This window comes from Cebidichthys violaceus, unplaced genomic scaffold (assembly GCF_023349555.1).
Source record: "Cebidichthys violaceus isolate CVI_PGR_0920_01 unplaced genomic scaffold, fCebVio1.0.p SCAF_3, whole genome shotgun sequence".
NCBI lineage: Eukaryota > Metazoa > Chordata > Actinopteri > Perciformes > Stichaeidae > Cebidichthys > Cebidichthys violaceus.
Genome location: NW_027176483.1, coordinates 15,293,683 through 15,316,073, shown reverse-complemented (window position 1 = coordinate 15,316,073; position 22,391 = coordinate 15,293,683). Strand labels below are relative to the sequence as shown.

Sequence of the window (22,391 nt, the reverse complement as noted above, 5' to 3'; positions counted from 1 at the left end):
ATTGTACTGTGATGTTGTTCCCCGTTTATGCTTTACATACAAAGTAATGGCGAAATTGTTTTAGTCCTGCTAATGATCCCCATTTACTAAATATATCAGTAATCTGATAACATATTTTTTGTTAATGTAACTGTAAAGGAATACAATTAACTTTTTTTTGTATGCTAATTACATAACACCTTTCCATGTATTCCATCACCCCCACAAGCCTGAATACGCATAATATCATCCCATATAGCGCTTGCCGGTGACATAGCAAATGGCGGCGTGTTAGCTGAAGATGTGTAGCCCACCTTTTTTGTTTTTATATCGACAACATTGTTGTCACCTGCTGGCATAAGGTCACGACTGAAATAAAGGTCAGACCTATTATCAGCATCTTTCCGCGAAATAGCTCACGCAGAGCTTCTGAAGACCCACAGAGAGCGTTAGTGGAACTAGCAGAGAGCTGCAGAGAGGCGCTGTGTACCTCCTAAACAATATGACTAAGCTCCAGGCACTGCGGAACTTTGATTTCACATCAGGGCCAGGAGATGAGTTTTACCTCGCATCCTGTTACAACAACAATCACCTTGATTACGTCTAGGCACAGGAGCTCCTTCTCTTCCATATATTTCTTTACAGCATTGGAATTTTGTTAGGCCAAACTTATATGGAACTACTGAAGCACACATATCAAAACGCCTGAATAATGATTTGAAAACTGTAAACTATAATAAAAAATAAAAAAATGACATCCTACTTGCAATCCACCGCAGTGCTATGTATGCCTGGCGTGTGCAAGGGCCTAAACCAAGCCACACCGAATGCATAGGCAGACAGCCGCAAGAGTGTAAATTATGCATTAGGGGGAATGACAGAAGGGACAGGGTGAACGGCCAACATTAGTGCTAAATCAGGGAACTCCATATGACATGTCCTGCCTTAAATAGCTTTAGTGTTGACACATTGGGTGTCGGTGTTTAATTTAGGATTACTGGACATTATGTAAACCAAAAGTAGCTGCCTTTTCAGTGTGAATTTAACTGGAAAATAAAACTTATTAGGTCGACCTCTTTCAGCTGATAAGCAACAACGTTGTACAACACAGGAGTGGGACAGCCTGGTTACTCGGCTTGGTGTCAGTGGGTTTTACCACTGTTGAAGTGGTTTTCATTGAGATCTTTTCACTATGTTATGTACAAAGTTCGCATCGTAAAGTTACCACTATTATTATAGTAATGGCCTAGGTGCTACAACCAAACCCCAGCATGATACCATGTCCCCCGCTGCTGTAGAGTGCTGTGTATGTGTGTAGTACTCCGTCAATTGAGTCTCTTAGCCAGATTCTCGTACAATGTCTTCGGTTGAGTTTAGCTTGTTTATGATAATATAATATAATAATACAAAATATCTAAGCTTACTATCAGCTCAGCCTTGTATGTCCCCTGAGAGATTAATGCTAGTTAGATCAGTCAAGCATGCTAACAATATACAGGTTGGAACACGTCAACATGTTCCCTTCTCAACACCTCTCCCTGTTTTCCCTCACTCCTCCCAGTTGGTGTAATGATTACTAAAAAAACGAGCATGCACCATGTGACAGCAACACAAGTGCTTTCACCCAGACCAGGTAACTGTGGGTCAGATTACTTTTGTTGTTGTTTTATCTGTCTTTCTCATAGTTCAAGGTTAATGTGTGACACAGGAATGTGTGTTATTGACTGGCCTGGTGCTGCTACCTTACTGTTATCTTTTCCACAAGTTGTTCCAATCGCTGAGTAAATATTAGTTTAGCACATGTGTAGCATGGCAGTGGTGGGAGTAAATGTTAGCCTAGCTTGACAAACGTTGGGCCTTGTGTACAGGAATTGTTGAGAGTTGAGGTTCAGCAGATTGCATGTTATGTTTCAGTATTATTAGAAGGTCAAGCAATGAGCAGAATGTCTGCCTATAGCTAGCAAAATGGTGCTTGGATTTCTCCTTGGGCTCTCATTGGACTGGTTCCTCTTATGTTTTCTCCTTTTGTCAATAGATAAACTAATGTGTCCTGAAAGACCTTATATTCTAACAGAGGTTCCTTTATTTCAGTGTTCTCCTAGCCAAGTCACACAAGGTGAAGCGCCACTAATTCATTTTTAATTTCCAACTTCTTGTCTGTGTTGTTTGCTTGTGAATAATGCACACTCAATGCGTCCTGCTCCGCCACTGCTGCTGGGACTGGAGAGGAGCTTTTTTCCTCTCTCCTTTGGCGCTACATCGTGTGCATGTGTAATCCTCCCCACAGTCTGCAGCAACAAGGCAAGCACACACTTCCAGCCACGTACGCCCGTCCACACACTCATTTTCTAAGCTTACGTCATTCAACAAACGCTATGCATACACTATTGGGATGGACTCCTTATATGCTCAAGTGACTAACTACAAACACATCAAGCATGTGTGGACTCCACACCCATGCTCAGTCTAGACTGCGTAATATACACACACACACACACACACACACACACACACACACACACACACACACACACACACACACACACACACACACACACACACACACAGTCCTTCTGCCTGCAAATCTCCGCCCTGCAGCTGTGAGAACCAGCTGTGATTGGTTTGTCCTGTCTGTCTCCATGTCTGCCCACATCTTGACCCGCCCTAAGGCCTGCACTGTAAGTGGTATTAATTCCCCATGTGCTTCCCTTGATACAGTTTGGCAGCCCATTGTGTTTACTGTTGTGTAATGCTAAAGCTTCATGTTCTTTTCAGCCTGCACCGCACTCAGGGTTCAGCACTGTACTACACATGCACTGCAGCAATGGAATACTATTTATAGACCTGCTCCACAAGGACAACTAAGGCTCCTTTTCGGAAAGAATAAAGGTGCTGTTACCCTTTCATGTCTTGGTTGTTCATAGCTGCCTCTTTTGAAGGACAAAGGAGCAGAGGGCAGGAGGAAGAAATGCACTGAAGAGATTGCAAGATCAAAAATAAGAAGGGAGTCAGGAGGCTGAGAGAATGAGTCACAGAGGCAGAGTGGAAAACGAAGGGAAGCAGGGAGTGGTGTGACGAGTATGGATGCGAGTGTGCTTGTGTATTTTTAATATGTGCATATATGTGTGCTTGTAGAGGAAGGGTACCGTTTGTTAACCGCAAAGACTCCTCCACCCTTTAAGCCATTGTCAACCCACATGTTTTACTTCCATCGCTTACTAGTATGTACACTTTGAGAAACAGCACTCTCCTCACGCACCAGTGTAATCACAGTTGAATGATGTGGGAGAGTTAAATGATGAATCAGTCTGTGAAAATGTTCTATCAATGAATTTTATGTAACGCGGCGTTCTTGGGTGTTGTAATTGAGGGCTTGTAGGCGAGACTGCTCCGTAGGCTGGGAGTCAGAGGGTCTTGTCTACTGTATGTGTCGGTGCACTGAAAGAAAGACAAATGGGATTATATTGATCTGAGTAGAGAACAGTGTGGCTGTCCAGATAGACCCAGGTGGCAACAGCAGCTTCGCTCCATTAGCCTCCGTGTTTTACCGTCGGCTCCGGTTGACTATGATCAGCCCACCACCCATTTGAACGACAAGCATTTTGTGTAAATCTGTCCGGAAACAGCCGTGATCCTCAGCAGTTGTTAATGACATGCTATGAATAGTTTGCCACTTGTCAATAGTTACTGAGCTCAGTACAGGACGAAACAAGGCACAAGGGAGAAAGAGGAGTAAACAGGCAAACTGATTTTCATTGTGTCTCTTGGTATCAAAGAAGAAAAACATGTTTGTCATTAACATCACGTAGATTCACAGAGGACTTTCTGTCTTCAGCTCTGTCTTTGTTTGTGCACACTCTTATATACAGTATGCATACTGTATGCCTGTATGGTTTATTGATGTTCTTGGGCATGGTGGGCTGAATGTATGACTAATCCACTCACTGCTGTAAATGAACATGAAGCCGCAGAGCCACAACTTGATCCTGCCCACATACTGTATGCAGTCGCTGCATTTGTCCCCTTTTGTGTGCTGAAATGTGCATCTCATTAGTAGACGGGATCCTTGAGGATATCGAGGGAATGACTGAAGAAGCAGCATTTTCGGGGGCGAAGCAATTTTCTAGAGTGAAGCCTGTTGTTGCGGGCCGACAGGGAGGATGGAGGATGGAGGAGGACTGGCAATGGTGGTGGGGGTCATCTTGGACAGTGATGCTCTGTGAACAGAGCGACTGGACTTGGTTGGAGACACTATCTGTCACATACACTGACAATGTGCTGTCTGAACTGCTTGTCACTGCCACGCACAGCGCTATTATGTGGACAGGCTGACGTGTCCTGGTACAGTAAGTCTTTGTTGGTGTTAGGGAGGAGAGAAAGTGTGGGGGTCCAGACAGACCGATAGATATACACAAACAGAAGAGACGAGGATGGAGTTTAAGAGTTAGTGATGCAGGGAGGGACAACAAGTAAGATTATCTTCAAAGGAAGAAGAGCTACAAAGACAGGATAAATCACTTCTACTGTTTTAAAATCTTAATGTTAGATAAACAAGAATGCAAAAATCCATTCAAAAAAAACTTCCTCCTTCCTTTCCAAATCTTCCCCTCCGTCCTTTCTTCCCCCTGCACTTCTGTCCCTGCAGAGGACGAGCAGGTTGTCAGGATGAAGGAGGAGAATTTGTTCCATCGGAGGTTTTCTCTCTGCCCCAACGCCACCTCCCCCCCTACAATTGACCCTCGCACCCTCACCCGGAACTTGTCTTATGGAGGAGACAACGACCTCTACAGCCTCAGCCCAGGTAAAAGACCAAGCAGTCACAGCTGTCGAATGAAATGTGAATATAACAAATGATGACATTTCAGTGACGTGTGCCAGTGGATTCCAGTGTCTGTGGCACTGTGCTGTACTTATTCCATACAAATCAATAAGCCTAAACTTCTGCTTATGATCTGCGTCCGGTGCTGCCATGCTTTAATTGTCTGTCAGCAGGTTTATTCTCAGTTCATTTGTATGTGACTGTGTGTTGTGGGTTCCCACCAGGCAGTGACACAGACAGGAACGGTCTCTCCATGCTGAGTAATGAAATTAGTCCTGCCCAATCCCCAGGCAGCCAGGTAAGAACACAGATCCTGATTGGTCAGCTCACTCTAACTGTCTCATTAGGTGAGCCCCTGTCCTTTTGTATTCTATGATGATTGATTTTCCTCTGATTGCTTGTAGTATTATCAACCTGAAACATGTACAAGAATTTTTAAGTAGACAAAATACAATTGTTTTTTTTAAGTATACAAGATTGTTGTTCCCACATTGTTTCAAACATTCAGTGCATTTAAGTCCTGACACTGCACCAATGTACATCCTATAAAAGTGACGCAGTAGTCCTATGATGTTGGACGATGTTACAGGGACTATAATAAAGATGTGGAATTTTATATGTTAGGGCCATGGTGGGAACTGTGTCTTCAGCACCACAAGCCATGTATTTGACCCCAGACCTTTATTGTCCTGGTGCTGCCTGTGTTGTAGTAGTCGTAACAATCTGTTTCCATTCTTGAGTAATACTATTGTGTAGAGATCAATAAATGTTTCCTATAGCAATCGGGTAATCTCATCTTGTCTTGTGTTCTCTCCTCTTGTCGCTTTGCCTCGCCTCGCAATATCGCCTATTTATACGTGGAATAATTCACTGACGCAGCTGCATCTCTGGCCCTTTGCCCTTTCTTCAATCCTGAAAGCCCTAATGGGACAAAAGGAGACCGAGTACAGCCTTATGCTCGCATGATGTTATAATAAACCACGCTTTTTAGAATAGCTTCCTTTAACACAAATAGAAAAGACTAAACGCATGTTTGCTCAACAATTAATATTGTGAGTCATATTGATTTAGTGCATCCAGAACCAGTTGTAATGCAAACATCAACATCAAAACATTATGGGGAAACCACAGTATAATTTACCACTGAGACTCTCTATCTCCCTTTGATCTCTTACCAAGGAAGTTTGTGGTCACAAAACCAGAACTGCCTGCTAAATTAACTTTCTGACTGAAAGGGCCGCCCGCCTGCTTCATGCAAACTTATGGCAAATCAGATGAGCTACACAGCTAAGGGAACAATTACATTTTGGAATGCAAGCCAGTCAAGTCGGTTAACTTGTGGCAGTATATCACAACTGTAAATTGTTTGTCTAAATGGGTTGTGCCATTCTATTCTAAAATGTCACCCCAAATGTTGTTTTTTTTAGAATGTTGTGAGATTGTTAGTGAAATCATTAATCTAGATTATGTAAACTAAATCTCAACAGAAGTTGCAATAGTTAACAGTATTTGTCTTTTAAATCTCCCTCCTCTTCATCCTCGCTGACTGACTCCTCTCCTCCCTCCTTCAGTCTGAGTCCAGGATGTTTAATGGTGTTGAGAAGGACTGCCCCTCCCCCACAGAGAAGCTGGCCCGTAAGGAGTCCCTTAAGGTACAAATCACTTCCTTACATGACACGGTTGTGCAGAATGTTGAGCATTATTGTGCAATTGGAAGAGTCATAAAGTGCATGTGATTTAGCTCTTCAGTATCTCTCAGTCTAAACTCAGTGGGATGAATATACATGAGACATTTGGGAACCTTTTTGTATTTTAAATGTGTTCCCCCTTTGTTTATTTCAAATGATCAACAATTAATCATGTTAATGATTAACCAAAGACAACAGTGTGATTGTGAGCATTTGGTTAACTCTGCTACCATCTAGTGTTGGTAATGTCAGATCAGTCACCTGACCAGTAAGACTGATGACTCATTCATCTGTTTTTCTTCCTGTTTCACAGCTCCAAAAGCAGAACTACAGACAAGAGAAGAAACGGGCAGCTAGAGAACTGTTTAGTGCACTAAAGGATCCCAGTGTTGTCATCATGTCCAACTGGCTAAAGGTGTGTGAACGTTCATTAGAGCTACTACATCGACACAGAATATTGATATCTGTAGAGACACACTATTCAGTCTTTGTATCATCTGTCATTTATGCCTTTTGCTAGTTATCATCCTAGTTGTAACTTCCACATTTCTTGTTACAAATAATCAATGAACAATGAAACTATGTACAGCTCAGAATGTATTCAGGTTTAGCCTTTTTTGCCCCAGATAAGCGGTAGAATATGGATTACTCAAGCAACATCATACTTCTTGTGTTCCCATTAGTGTCTGATACTAAAATGTCCTGCTATCTCATCCCTTGGCCTCCTTTAGATCCGTGGCTCTTTAAAGAGTTGGACCAAGCTGTGGTGTGCACTGAAGCCCGGAGTTCTTTTGATCTATAAGACCCCCAAAGCGGACCACTGGGTGGGCACCGTCCTGCTCAGTGCTTGCAAGTTGATTGAGAGACCCTCCAAGAAGGACGGCTTCTGCTTCAAGCTCTATCACCCACTGGACAAATCCATCTGGGCCTTTAAGGTCAGACATGTTTGTAGCCTCACTGGCATTTTTTTTTAAAGCCAGTAATAACAGATGATCAACATGTCTACAGACTTCAGTCTTCCTCACTATTCATCATAGTGAGACAGACTAAGATCTAAATGAAACTATTCAGTCAATACTGGGATAATTCTATATTTAGATGTTAGTTTTGATTAAGTCTGATTGTGTTTTTTGCAAAATACAAGAAGAGAAAATGGTCTAACCAGCATTGAAGCTGTACAGAAAGCGTTTTTTTGGTTGTGAGATCTGGAGTTTATTCCAAAAAACTGATTTGAGAGCCATTTGCTTCTGTTGGTGCAACATGACTAAAATGGCATGAAGCGTGACTCACTGTTTCATCCATATGCTCAGGGTCCCAAAGGAGAGAACGTTGGTTCCATCACGCAGCCGCTACCCAGCAACTACCTGATCTTCAGAGCAGCATCTGAGTCTGACGGTGAGGCGTGTGTCTGGTCGTTATAGTTGGAAATGTACATTCTAGTGTATTTATTTTTATGAGCAGGATCTATTGAATGCGCTCCTTCCCATCTCTAAAATGTGTCCGTCTCTCCAGGACGGTGCTGGATGGATGCCTTGGAGCTGGCACTCAGCTGCTCCAGTCTCTACAAGCTGACAGCCAAAGGTGGGAAAGAAGGAGATATAAGCACATCGTCAGAGTCCTCCCATATACTCCACCTGCTGCAGTCTACTGCACTCACTGATGCAGAGCTGCTACAGTAAGTACTACACTCATACAGCTGCATACACTTAAAGCGCCTCACGCATCATTTATCTTCATCTTACATGTATTAGTTATTGGATGATTTATGTTTCCTGTAATTAAACTCCAAGTTGTTGCACGGCAATTTACTCGCAAGATTGACAGTAATTCTACAGGACGCGTTTTTGCTGTCAGAAATTCCCAGATATTATGTCTAAAATACCTCTGTGGTTCCTGATCATCAACTCAGAACAGCAGCTGAAGAAACTCCCAGAATTATTCTTGGCTAAGTGCAAAACACCGGCCACAAATGCAACAGACAAGGTTAGCTGTGATAGATATGTTTGCTGTTGTGCTAGTTGTAATTAACATTCACATATATTATTCTATTTCATTCTTCCTGACCTCCAGATTGCAGTGCTTTAGCACTGGATATCTCCATCTCCCATATTTGCAGGTCAAGTCATTATACCAACAAAGTTATGACCATGCCATGATGTATGACGCACGCCCCAGTACAAAACTCTCATGACATTACGCAATCTTTTCTTTCTATCTTCTCGCAAATAAAGAAACTGATAGTAGGTCAATTTGGCTTGTAGCTTCGTAACCTGAGGGTTGGTGCTTTGTTTCTTCGTCCACCAGAGGCTGAGGCAAGCTTCCTTGTTTTTCAAGCTTAATTATCTATTTTTATTTTGGACGGATATTGGTGATCTCATCGTTACAGTTCGTGCTGAACGACTGTTGGACAGGTGAGTAGCCCGGCGGCTCGTTGCTGAATTAAAATGGTTGTATTTTGCCTCTTGCTATGCTGTTGGCTCTCTGCTCTCGGAGGGACACAACAACGGCGGTGAGTACATCGTTAGTTGGTAGGTTATTGATGTAACCTGGCCACACATATTAAGTTAATTAAGCAGTGCTTTAGTGTAAAGCTGCAAACATATGATAGCTATTGTGTAGAATTGTTTGATGCACTATGCCGCCGCGGTAGCTTAGCCTAATTTGCACTGTGCTTTTGCAGTGGCTGTCTTGCATTGTAGACATTTGTGAATTTGTGTTAATTTCAACTGTAGTTTCTTGAAAGTAACACCTTAGTATATTGGCTGTATACTGTTTTTGTGTTACTCATCTAATCAGTGTTTATTTTTTGTGATTGACCCGCTTTATAACATGTTGAACTCACATGTTTGGGCCCCCTCCACACTGAGGACGGCCATGATCAGTTCCCGGCCTGTCTGGGAATCGAGCACCTCATGGTGGGCGTACCCGACGACCTTTGTGTGATCTGTAGTTATATGCCACTGTCAGTAAGAATGGCAAGACTTGCAGAGATAGGTGGTGAAACTGGGCTGCTGCCTGCTAGTGTGGCTGCAGACCTAACAACATCTAAGAGGTTCATTGCGGTCTCACATGTTCCACCAAAAATAGTAAGAAAACCTCACGCTTTGGCTCTCAAGGTCGGCAGTCTTTCATCAGTTTGCGCAGATTAAAGAGATCCTGCTCAATACTCCGCCACAAGGGACTCGTCCTGTCAAGAGGATGATGTACTACCAACTGCTGCGTCCTGCAGTTTGTTTACAGATGAGGGGCATGACGATGATAGAGATACAACCTCCAGGGCATCTGATGCTTTTTCTCAGGGTTCTGATGGTAGGTATATGGATCAGAGGCTGGCCGTGCCACAATGAAGCCCGCTTTTCGGAGGGCTTTAGTCCGCCTAGGGCTGGATGAAGCTCCTGTGGCAGCAGCTCCTTCGAGTGCTTTTTTCAGGCAGATGCCACAGCCCTCTGCCTTTTCAGTCCCTCCATCTAAGCCCTATATTGAAGAGCTCCAGAAGTGCTGGTTAGACTCTAAATTGTTCTCCCATCAGACTAGTGATTGCAGGAATTCGGCTGCAATGCAGGACCCAGGAAATTATGGCTTAGATCGTATGGCCCCAGTCAATCCTACCATTGCCTCTATGATAGTGTCACCAGATGAGGCTCTCAGACCTGATGCCCGCTGCCCCATCCTCAGTGTTGACTGATTGAGGATCTCTTTGCTAGGATTTTTAACATAGCAGCACGTACACATATCGGTAATTCTTTTTGTCACCTTATACTGACTCCAGGAATCTGGTGTGGACCCCTTTGCCAAGACCCTCATTGATGCATCCCTTCAGGCTTTTGCTTTCATGTCTAGGGAGTTTGGAAGGTTGATATCAACAGTGACAATGGTACATCGCCAGATTTTGCTGGCGCAGTCCCCTCTGTCGGAGGGGTGTTGTCATACACTTCCAGTGGTTCCCGGTCAGATGTTTGGGCAGTGTGCAGGCAGATCAAGCCAGACAGCGGTTTACTGGCCTGCGACAGGGCCTGATTATAGTTCCTAAGCAGAGGGATCTTTTGATCTTTTTTATTCCCAACCACTCTTATCCACCTGATCGCCCAAGTGGACAACCTTGAGCCCCTCGCTGTCCTGGGCACAATAAGCAGCGCAGCCGGCCTCCTTCCCGGCCGGCTTGTCAGGTGCCAAGAGCACTAGCCCCCGTGGTCGCCCCCCCAAAGCCGCTCTTTTTCCCATGCAAGCCAGAGGTTTGACAATCTTACCATAGCTGGACAATTGGTTAACTATTTCTCCAACTGCGCAACAGGCAGTCAGAGATACAGCTATGCCACTTGGTCATGTGAGCCAACTAGGCCTTGCAGTGAACTACTCAAAGAGCAATCTTTCACCCAGTCAGAGGGTAGGTTACCTGGGCATGACACTCGACTCAGTCAGTCAAAGAGAGTGGAGGCTATTCAGCAAATTATAGGTTGCTTCCAGAGGGGCAGGGTTTTGAAATTCGGCCTCTTTCTCAGCCTGCTGACCGCAGCGTCCATGGTCGTCCCTCTGGGTCGTCTTTCCTTATGTCCCATTCAAATCTGGGTCAACGGGCTCCACTTGGATTCGAAAGTGGAAAGAAATTGTGAAAAAATTCACAATACAGCTTAATTAGCAGATTTTTAAATTGTATCCACATTCTGAAATAGTTTCCTAAATAGTGACAATTTGATCAAGTAGTTATTCCTTAGCATTTAATCTGCAAGGCAGCTAACACCCATAGGTGGTGGCCAGTAGAAGTCTGGAACCATATAAATGCGAATAAGAAATAAAGTAAGCTATGTAACTATCAGCCACACCAAGTCTTATAATGCAACCTTGTCTGCCTTTTGTTACATGCTTTATACATGTTACTTATCTATTATAGTTATTTTTTGCATTTCCTCTTGAACGTGGGCGTTGCTGTTTGTGTGCTGTTTACCTTCCACATTAGACATCCCCTCCTCCCCTCCTCCATGGCTGTACCCTCCCTCTGGCCATCCATCCCAGCTCTCCCTCCTCTCCGGTTTCTCTCTCAGCCAGTCACAGCAGCCCCTGCAATCACATGACTGACAGAGGAGCAGGAAGATGAAGTAGAATGAGAGCCGTACACCAGGCAGAAAGAGACGGCAGACACAGCCGCCGCAAGCCCGCACACACACACACACACACACACACACACACACACACACAGACACACATACACACATACATGCAGACACATTGGCACACAGACAGAAATATGCACACGCACACATCCAGGAAGCAGGTGTGCCAGAGTCTAGGAAAGGAAAGTGCACCTTTTTAGTGACTGGATCAAAAACATTCGCACACACGGAAGAGAGGAGATAAGGAAGGACGGCGCTTGTGTTTCAATTTACTGGGGAAATCGTCGTTGGTGTTTTGTTTCCAGAGGAAGAGTTTGTCTGTATGCTGTATGTCTTTGAGGTAAGGAAAGCCACCTCTGTACCAGGGCGTGTTTGGGTTATTAAATAACGTTACTGCTTGGTTAGTGATTCACAGAGTGCGCAAGAATGTGACTGTTCTCGTCTGTCGAGCCCTCAGGCATTTTGAAAACCGAACTCCCTTCCACTGTTTCGGGCAAATAAGCTATTTCATTGTTGTCTGTGACCACAATCCCATAACTGAATATGGTTTTCATAGTCCGTGACACACTACATGTACCTTCATCTGATTCCCAATGTTTGACTGTATTTGTTAAGATCCCAAGTGTGGAGGATCTGTGAAATATCTGACTTAAAACCTTTTGAGTATGCATCTTATGATTTAAGACCTGCTTTCATATGTGTGTCTGTCTGCTTGTGAGTCCCCTTGAGTATGTTCTTGGACATGTGCAGCCACCAGAGTACACAGACATCCACTGTTTGACTTGTAAAATGGTTGAAGGATTGGAACCATGATGTTCCCTATTAGGTATCGATTCCCCCCTCCCCCTTCCCCCTTTCCTTCTCTCATTCTTGCTTTTCCTGTCTTTGGCTATTTAAAAGCTGATGCGTGACTTTCTTTACTGTGTTTCCCTTTTTTTTTTTTTCAACTTTTTTCTGGTTGTCAGAGTGCTGACAGATCTGCACTCTGGGTTTGATGTGTCCAAGACTGGAACATTCCACATTGAGAAAATAAAGGATCAGCATAGGATCCAGTTTTCAACGTTGTGTGTGTGTGCAGGTGTGTGTCTGCATGTACAGCAATATATGCATGCATGTGCATGTACTTTACATAAAGTACATGCACATGCATACATTTACCCTGATATTTAACCAGTCACATTCAGACCCAGTGAATGGGAGATGGATGAGGATGAGATGGTGTGGTGTGGTTGTCTTGGCAACCAGACGGGTCACATTATCTAAATACATCCAGGTCAGCCAGATTTTTATAGTGGATAGTCTCTGACGCAGTGGCCTTACTCATCATAGCTGGGAGGAGGAGGAGGAAGAGGAGGAGGTGGAAGAGGAGGAGGAGGAGATTTGATTACAAATTGAATAAGATGTTTGTAATGTCATGTTATGTCTAATAACGGTCATTAACACTTCCTCAAGCTACTGTCAATTGAATGACTCCTTGTAACGACTTGCAGACATCATGAGAGCTGCATATGATACCAATTCAAATCTATTATGATGCGACCTGTCAAAGATCAGCGCACAGTTTTAGGTTTTTTTTTAGGGAATCTACCTCATTAAATCCTGTGACTATTCTTCATCTGTAATTTATTACATTATTTCCAGAATAAGTTTGTAAGATGGACACGCAGTAGCAATAAAGCGGTTGAGTAACAGGGATGCTTATGAATATTATAACCGTGGTGTTCTCTTCTTTTCTGTTTCTGGTAGGTTGAACGACAGTGTGCTGCTGGGCAATCACCACATGGAGCATGACGGCTTTTCAGACAAATCGGAGCGCGAGGCTCATGATGACTGGGACATCCCGGCCAATGAGAACGGTGGAAGGCTGGCGGAGGAGAGTGACATGGACCAATCAGACGAGCTGTCCCCAGGGCCACAGGCCACAGCCTATGTAGAGCAAAGCACAGAGGAGATGGCTGAGGTGAGTGGCTGGTTTTACAGCTACCGTATTTATGCAGCTCGCTCTGTCTTGTTTTGTTCGAGTTACAGTTCCCTCACAGTAGTTTGTACCTTTTATGTTCAAAATAGCAGCAAGAAAATGCAAAAACAAATCCATCTTCAGTGTTTTGAATGATCCAAGTATTCTGTCGGGTTGTGAAAGCACTGTTTTCTACTCCAGGCATACTGTATCCACCATTGTTCAATTCATCACCTTCTCTTACCTGCTCTGGCCCAATATTTAATTAAAACGTAACTGCTTGCCTTTGGGAAATTCTCTCTTTGCATGTCCCAGCTGCTCACCCCAGGTCTCTGACCGGAGAGCCATCAATGTGGCTCTAGCATACCCTCATTGTGCACTCATGTCCGTGTTACTTCAGGCTGGCGAGGCGTCCCAGGTGGAGACTGTATCAGAGGAGAACAAGGGCCTGATCTGGACCCTGCTGAAGCAGCTGCGGCCGGGCATGGACCTGTCCAAGGTGGTGCTGCCCACCTTCATCCTGGAGCCTCGCTCTTTCCTGGACAAGCTGTCTGACTATTACTACCACGCGGACCTGCTCTCACAGTCAGTATTTTAAAATCGCTATACTTGGAGGTTAAAGTGAGCCGCAACAATCTGTCTGATTTTCTTGTCATAATTGTGTCTCCTTCACCTTCTTTTCTGCCACAGAGCTACACTGGAGGAGAGTGGGTATGGTCGGATCAAGCAGGTGTTGAGATGGTACCTGTCTGGCTTCTACAAGAAGCCCAAGGTAAGATTTTTTTCATTATTGTCCCAGATGGCCCTTTCTTATCATAGTTGCCCAAATATAGGACAGCCCTGATTATAAGATGCAACACCTGTTTTGGGGTACAGAGTTTTTAAAGATGATAGGTTGGCAGCTGTTGCATAATTAACTCTCTTCAAAGTATTTTTACATAAAGAATCTGACAGTTTAATCAGTAAAAACTAAAAGTACACTTATTTTTCAAATTAATTAATTAGTATTAATTAATAAAATACAGTAAATCTTAAATAACTATCGAGGTGCACTCAGTAGAGTGCGCACACACTGTGATTGCATGATTCTCATGGCGGTGATAATAACTATAGCGTAGTGGTCTTTCATATTCCATTTTACCATCTCAAAGATCAGCAGTACCCAGAGGATTCAGCTGTTAGGCTTTTGCCAAAGCTTTCAGCAGAATCTCTACTGTCAGGCTCTCGGAAGCGCTTGTTTTGGGAGCACTGTGAGACAGTCTTTGAATGTTAGCATTTTGTTTTTTAGCGCTGCCCTTGTTGATCTCACCACCTTTTAATATGAAATTCTCTAACACTGTATTTCTTTGCCGCTTGACAAATCACTCTGTTCTGGGTCGATTTCTGCCGTGAAAACGTCAGGAGACACTTCCTACTTGTTTCCACTCGTTAGGAATTTATTTCCTCAGAGACAGCAAAACACTCAACATAAGCCAGCAGCTAACGCCTGTAAATGAAATTGGGCTCGCTCAACACTTTTTAGGCGGACTACCTCTAGGAGGCTCACTGGAGATGGATGGGTAGAAACTTGGTAACTGATCATTATTAGGACATCTACAGGACTGTTCATGCAATGATGTACATTATTCCCTGCTGAATTATTGAGTCCAGACTATTGGTAATGTGTTCTTCTTCTTATTATCTGTGACTTAACTGTTTAAATCTCAATTGGTGAGGCCAGTTTGATCTTGTGATCATCTGCAATGTAACTGGTCCTCACCATCAGGTATTGGTTAAGTGTCCCTGTGTCAGAAGATGCTTACATTGATACTAATGCGATTGCATGTGTTTGTATTTTCCAGGGTCTGAAGAAGCCTTACAACCCAATCTTGGGGGAAACATTTCGCTGTTGCTGGCTTCATCCTCAAACCAACAGCTGCACTTTCTACATCGCTGAACAGGTGAAACCAGATTCATAGCTAGAACGTGTAAATGCAGAGGACATGATTCTTCCCATGTGTGAAGTATTTCACAGAGCACAAACCTGTGAAATGCAGCAAGTCTAAAATTAATATGTGCCAGGGGATCTGACACCTCTTTTTCTCATACTGCTGCTCAAATGTCTCTCTCTTGTCTTTGCCAGGTGTCCCATCACCCGCCCATCTCTGCCTTTTATATCTGCAATAGGAAGGATGGGTTTTCAATCAGTGGGAGCATCCTGGCCAAATCGAAGTTCTATGGTACACAGCACACTACAATATGTGATCCGTTTGTCCAATGTAACCAATAGACATACATTTAAAGTAATGCAAGGGCATTAATACAAGTACCAATATCAGAACCCTGCTGTGGTATTCATTTGGTGCTTCACACTCCTGCCGTTGTAGGTAACTCTCTGTCAGCTATTCTGGATGGCAAAGCCAGGCTGCTGTTCCTGGGCAGGGACGAGGAGTATGTCATCACCATGCCGTACGCTCACTGCAAAGGTAAATATTGTTGACCATCACCATTCATTGTCTCTCCATGTCCTTGTTTCTATGTAACCATTGTCAGTAGGTTTCCCAAAATCTTTTTGAGGAAAAAAAAACTTTCTAAGCGGGAACAAAAGGTCAGTTTTGGTGTTGATGTCCCTCTTAATCCTGTTATATTAATAACAATCTAATTTTGTTAATATGAAACGTAACGGTCACCTTCACTGTCCTCTTGAATACTATTGGATCCATTTGCCAGCTAATTACATGGTTGAAATATGTTAATTATAATGTGTTATTCAGTTACAATTGTGAGTCAATTAAAACAAGGACAGACTGTCACAGACTTTAAGCACCCTATCTATTACAGAAAGGATAGGACGTTGTTGAGTGGCTTGGAAAACAGAAGCTCGTCCAGTTTCTCGGGGGCAGATAGGATATTGTGAGTGCACCAGGTTCTGTTTCTTAAGAGACCTCTGGCACTACTAATCAATTCAAATAAATCCTGTAACGTTGTTACAATGTCACTTTAGTTCATTCGTCGTCGGTCTACTCTGTCCAAACAATAGACCTGTCAAACATGAATTCAATTGACTTCATTTTGGAAATACTTTACTTGAGTATTTCCATTATATATTACTTTATACTTCTACTTCGCTACATCTCCTGGTAAATATTGCACTTTTTACTTCACTCCATATATTTGACAATATGAATCACTAGCTACTTTGCAGATTCAGAGTCTTAATACAGACTTAAACTATGATGTTTTAATAAGTAGTATATCATTATTAGGTATATATAGTAGTTAATTAGCTCCATCTTTACAAGCTGCAACATGAAAGTGATGAACACAATGCATCAATAAGTATAAACAATATAGCCTATATTATTATGTAATGGGCTATTCAGCATAATGAATGCTTTTACTTTTGGTACTTTAAATATATTTTGATGATCATACTTAGTTTTAATTTAGTAACATTTGTCTGCAGGACTTCTACTTTTATCAGAGTATTTTTATTTTTACTGGTATTACTTAGAGGACCAGTGTGTAGGATGTAGTGGCTTGGTGGCCTAAAGTAAATATGTTAAAGGCTCTCGCTAGAGTCAGTGTTTGGTTTGTCCGTTCTGGGCTACTGTAGAAATGTGGCACTGCAACGTGGCAGACTTCCTAGATGTAGATAAGAATAGCTCATTGTAAGCTAATGGAAATGCAACAATTCTCAGTTTCCAGTCATTATACACTGATGAAAATATCGTTATGATTAAGAATGTTATATTCCATTTATTTTGTAATAGATCCCCCTATCTCCTCCACACTGCTCCTTTTAAATAGAAGATCTGAGGAGGCTACTTCTTCCCTCACTACTGTGCTCTAGCCAACAATTTAATCATGAACACATTGGTTGTATAGATATGAATGGTGATGACATGGTAAAAGAGGCGAGGTTTGGTTTCAAGACGGGTTGCTTACTTCACTGCCGACCCCTCGCACTGAGAACGGTCTGCCCCGGTTGAGAGAGGGCACAGCGAGCACCAATCCACGGCACTAGATCATACTTTTTTTTTTTCTCAGCTGTGCGTCCACTCGGCGAATGGTATGATTCATCTGCAGCTTCCTTCAGGATTTAGTTATTCTCCTCATGCTGTTGCTCTGATGCTGTCATACTGTATCTGTGCCTCCTGTAGGTATCCTGTACGGCACTATGACACTGGAGCTGGGTGGGAAGGTTACCATTGAGTGTGAGAAAACCAAATGTTTCACAGAGCTGGAGTTCAAACTCAAGGTACATTTTTCAACAAGTAATATTTGTAAATGTTCACTGGCTAGTTAATTTTTTCATCGATTATGATAGTTGCTTAATTAGTGGAATTCGATACTGCACAATCTGAGATAACAGCAGGTCAAGTAAAGGTGTTTACACTTTGACTGCAGCCTTTCCTTGGAGGCGCCTGCTCTGTGAATCAGATCAGCGGGAAGATCTACGTGGGAGAGGAGCTACTGGCCACCGTTGATGGACACTGGGTGAGAGCTTTTATCCAGTTACGTTCTGGAAATTCACAAAAACAATAGATGCTTTCCAGTGGGATGGGATCAGAGTGAAGCATGTTGTTGCCTTTGCTGAATTCAGGACAATGAGGTGTTCATTCATGAGAAGCGCTCGGGCCAGCAGGAGACGCTGTGGAACCCGAGCTCAGACATTCGCAGCAGCCGCCTCAAGAGACAAGTGGTCCAAATAGAGCAGCAGGGAGAGTTTGAGTCTGAAAGGTAAACCACAAATGCTTATTTCTCAAGATTATTCATATGTCACCTATGTATGTCATTAAATCATTATTGTTGAGTTGAAGGTCAGTAATTTAAGGAAACAATCATCTTATTTCTCTCAGCATACATTTTGCGGGTAGATGTAATAAACAACATTAACAATGGTTTCCATTTATGTATGTCAGTGAGCCAACATGCACAATACCAGGGCTCTGGAAAAATGGCACACCTAAATGAGATGCAGCCATTAGTGATGTTTTTATCGGTTTAACGGTTCTGTGAGAAAGATCCTGAACCGGATCGCAAGCTAACAATTACAAAACTACTGCTGGGTTATGTGACATGTACATGTAAATATACAAGTCATTTTGATATGCTCTTGACAGACTCTGGCAGCATGTGACCAGTGCCATCATGGACCGGGACCAGCTGAGGGCCACCCAGGAGAAGTTTGTGCTGGAGGAGGCTCAGCGGGGAGAGGCCAAGGAAAGGGGAGACAAACCCTGGCTCTCACAACTTTTCCATCAGGACCCAGTCACCTCGGAGTGGACCTACAGGCACATGGAGTATGAACACACTCACACCAGAATAAAACACAGGGGATGGCACACACTGTTCAGCCTATTTAGTTTAGATTTTAGGTCAGTATAACAACAATTGAGCTGTAGAGCAAGGAGAGGAAAAACATGGCAACAATGACGTGTTCATATTTAAATGATACTGCATCCAAAGCTTATGATGTTGTCCTGTTTGGCAGCACACGACCGTGGGACCCTGAGCACTGTCTGGTTCAGTTTGAGAAGGACGGAGTGGTTCAGACGCACGAGAGAAACCAGAGGCAACACAACGGGCTCTCCTACAGCCACAGCTGGGCCAGCCAACAGAAGGTTAGCCAGACCAATCGCACACCACCAAGCTAGAGCAATGTTGATCTATTATTGATGGGTGTGTCACTGACATTTCATCAAAAGGGAAGCTGCACTGCCTCCTGTCAAGCCAGACTGCACCTGATATTTAGGTGTTTGAAAATCACTGACAAGCATGATCAGCCCCTTTCTTTCTCACTTGATATTTCCCTGCAGTGATGCCCAGACAGCTAATCCACATCTTTGCTGCATCAGCTTGCATTTCATTGTCAATTCTGTTCGCAGTGAAGTTTGAATAATTTGCACTTAAGACTCTTCTGCCTCCTCCCAGGCTGAGATGAATGGCAAACGAAGGAAGGCCAGCAGCCAGCCGTCCAGCTGCAGCCAAAACACCGAGAGCAGCAGCACCACACCAGAACCTACACACGAGTCCTCGGACAATGAAGGTGAGGCGCACACACACGTCCAAAACTAACAACATCTTAAACCGTGCTACACAAGTCTTATGTTCTCGCCTCTCATGTCCCCAGGATTCTCAAACCAGTGTGCGCAGTGCAATAAAGAGGTGAAGGACATTGCCCTGATAGAGGCCTCCATCACATCCATACAGAAGACACAGCAGGACATCCAGCGGTAAAAAATGAAACACATTTACATGCACACACACACACACACACACATGTGGATTGAATTGGGGAAGCATAATGTCTTAAGGTCGGACCGTGAGTATATTTTTTTGTTATTGGTGAAAATAAAACAGTTGTTAACAGTCTTGTTTAAGTTAAGGGTAAGGCTAGTGAATGATGTGCTTTCAAAACAGAATTAGAAACTCACATTATTATCCACTGATGGATGAATACAAAGTGGTGTCAGTGCATCTGTTACAAAAATATCCATAATTATACTATAATGATAAATCATTTCAGAACTTGAAACAGACAGTTTTCCATTGTAAGAGGGTTGTTTTGTGTTTTATTGCGATTGTTTCTTTTAAATTCCCGCTGAGCATTGTTAAGCCCTTGTTCACGCTGACCCTTTCCTCTCCTTAGGAACCTGGTGGCTCTGAGTCGTCAGCTGACCCGTCGGAGAGCAACAGACGACAGCGTGTCGCTAACGGGCCGCCACTGTCTCATCCTCTGTGTCCTGCTCGTCTCCCAGCTCCTAATCAACTACGTTTTTACCTGAGCCCGCTCCTCGGGGAGGAGTTTACCTCCGGCACTGATCTGGCATCAGATCCCTCCAAAAAAAAAAGCACAGACTACAATCAGCGGATGAGGGCCGAGACCTCAGATCAGTGTTTAGAGGGCAACTTTGTCCCTTTTTGTTTCCTCTGATAGGGGAGGAGCATGGACAATAAAGCAATAAACACAGCCACAGCCACCGCCTGTCAGTCATCTGCAGAGAGGAACAGCACCCCCTAGTGTAGCCAGACTGAAATAGCACCGGCACCACACACTTTGGAGAGGAAATGAGGGATGAGAGACATGGCTGAAAAGATTTTAAATAAAAAGATGAAATGTATGACGATGAAGATGAAGAATGATTTTGCAAAAAGAAATGACAAAGAGGATGTTTCACCATTCCTTAGTATCTTTTTTATATTGCCCTGCAATACTGTTTATCTGTTAGTGTGCCTGTATGTGTGTTGTTCGTTCCTACACTACAGTAGGCCCTATTGGCGCAGGCAGATCACCGCTTGGACTTCTCCTACTCCCTTTCCACTCCAGATTTGGGCCTTAAATGCTGAAGCCAAAAAGAAGAAGAAGAAAAACAAGAGAAATGTAGAAGGAATATCTTCCAACAGTGCAATTCTGTGCGTTTTGTATCAATGTACACTCAAATACACTCCGTCTCGTCTTTTAATGATGATGATTTTACCAAAACAGTATTTATAATCCGAAAGGACAAAGAGTACTTGTTTACAGGGAGCACTGTGTGTGTTTGTAGTGACACGTAGGAAGTAAGGAGAATGGGAATGAGGCAGGGCAGAGAGCCAAACAGAGTGTCTTTTGTATTTGTGTGCCTGTAGTGCTGTAACAGAAGGGATAATAGCATAGCACTGCTTTTGGTCTAGACCATGACACTAGTGTGTACAATCAGTTGCATAGAGAAGCAGCGTGTGGAAGACGGGATAGAGAGAGAGAGCGAGTGAAAACACATGAAAAATAATTTCTATACTTTGGCCTAATAGAAGGGGTTTGTGTGTGCATCTTGGTCCACACCACTTTCAAGTGTCTGTTTTAAGATGTAAACACTTAGTAATGAGTCGTTTGTTTTTTCTTTTAATCAATTTGTATATATTTGTCTGGAGGTCTGTGTTTCAAAAAGAGATTTCAGAATGTATTTATTGGGTGATTAACCTTGACTTTCCTAATCTAATTCAGCTTGGAGGACGGAGACCAGGGGCGACAATTGCTCTCCCAGGGTTGTGAGTTTGTCGTGTGTGTGTGTGTGTGTGTGTGTGTGTGTGTGTGTGTGTGTGTGTGTGTGTGTGTGTGTGTGTGTGTGTGTGTGTGTGTGTGTGTGTGTGTGTGTGTGTGTGTGTGTGTGTGTGTGTGTGTGACTGTATGTGTGAGTGAATGAGAGTGTGAAGGAGCACGTGTGCGAGTAAGCCATTATGGTTGTGCTATACAAAACCAGATCTGTGATCTTGGTTCTTACTGGTTTTTAACCCTTGAATTTCAGTCTCCATTGCCAGTCCTGATCTACCCAATGGGAGAGAATCAGAGAGCACAAGAAGGAAGTAGACTCTTTGAATGCTTTTATTTACACCTTAATTTGTTTGTTCTTTTCATTCTTTTCCTGTTTTCTACTCTACTGCCATGTTGTGGGGATTCTACATGCCAGATGTTTTTGTCATATTGAACGAAACTACAGTAAACATGAAGTTGCCCGATGTTTTCATTCACACTTGTTGCGTACTGTAGCTCTACAGTAAAACATTTTAACCCTGTCACTGCATTTGGTTGTCATTAATGTCTTGTATAAAAAACAAATATCCTCTGGTGTTCAAGAGATCGAGAAATACTTCACAGAACAAAATAGTTTCTGCTGTAGTCAATATTGTCCAGCAGAGGGGGATGTTGATGTGTGTAAACGGAGGACTGTTAAAAACTACACTGCAGCAGTCGAGCTGAAACATCTTCCAGGTGTTGGTTACAAACAGTGGTGGGAAGTAACTAAATACATTTACTCAAGTAATGTACAGTACATGAGTAACTCAAGTTATTACTAGAGTACAATCTTGTGGTACTT

The 22,391-nt window shown here is 43.2% G+C and overlaps 1 protein-coding gene across 3 annotated transcripts in view; it reads left to right on the top strand.

Annotated features, from left to right (window-relative positions):
• osbpl5 (oxysterol binding protein-like 5) overlaps positions 1 to 22,089 on the top strand; it is a 43,397-nt gene extending 21,308 nt beyond the window's left edge. For all 3 annotated transcript variants that reach the window (XM_068722791.1, XM_068722789.1, XM_068722790.1), the window contains 21 exons: positions 4,625 to 4,780; positions 5,023 to 5,096; positions 6,370 to 6,450; positions 6,800 to 6,901; positions 7,218 to 7,421; positions 7,797 to 7,881; positions 7,999 to 8,161; positions 13,341 to 13,554; positions 13,952 to 14,136; positions 14,242 to 14,323; positions 15,393 to 15,491; positions 15,674 to 15,770; positions 15,918 to 16,016; positions 17,694 to 17,791; positions 17,941 to 18,030; positions 18,137 to 18,273; positions 18,657 to 18,836; positions 19,028 to 19,157; positions 19,468 to 19,582; positions 19,667 to 19,769; positions 20,186 to 22,089. In XM_068722791.1, the coding sequence (XP_068578892.1) occupies positions 4,645 to 4,780; positions 5,023 to 5,096; positions 6,370 to 6,450; positions 6,800 to 6,901; positions 7,218 to 7,421; positions 7,797 to 7,881; positions 7,999 to 8,161; positions 13,341 to 13,554; positions 13,952 to 14,136; positions 14,242 to 14,323; positions 15,393 to 15,491; positions 15,674 to 15,770; positions 15,918 to 16,016; positions 17,694 to 17,791; positions 17,941 to 18,030; positions 18,137 to 18,273; positions 18,657 to 18,836; positions 19,028 to 19,157; positions 19,468 to 19,582; positions 19,667 to 19,769; positions 20,186 to 20,321 (2,610 nt within the window). In that variant the 5' untranslated portion in view covers positions 4,625 to 4,644 and the 3' untranslated portion in view covers positions 20,322 to 22,089. The remainder of the gene's footprint in view (positions 1 to 4,624; positions 4,781 to 5,022; positions 5,097 to 6,369; positions 6,451 to 6,799; positions 6,902 to 7,217; positions 7,422 to 7,796; positions 7,882 to 7,998; positions 8,162 to 13,340; positions 13,555 to 13,951; positions 14,137 to 14,241; positions 14,324 to 15,392; positions 15,492 to 15,673; positions 15,771 to 15,917; positions 16,017 to 17,693; positions 17,792 to 17,940; positions 18,031 to 18,136; positions 18,274 to 18,656; positions 18,837 to 19,027; positions 19,158 to 19,467; positions 19,583 to 19,666; positions 19,770 to 20,185) is intronic.
• Positions 22,090 to 22,391: the final 302 nt, after the last annotated feature.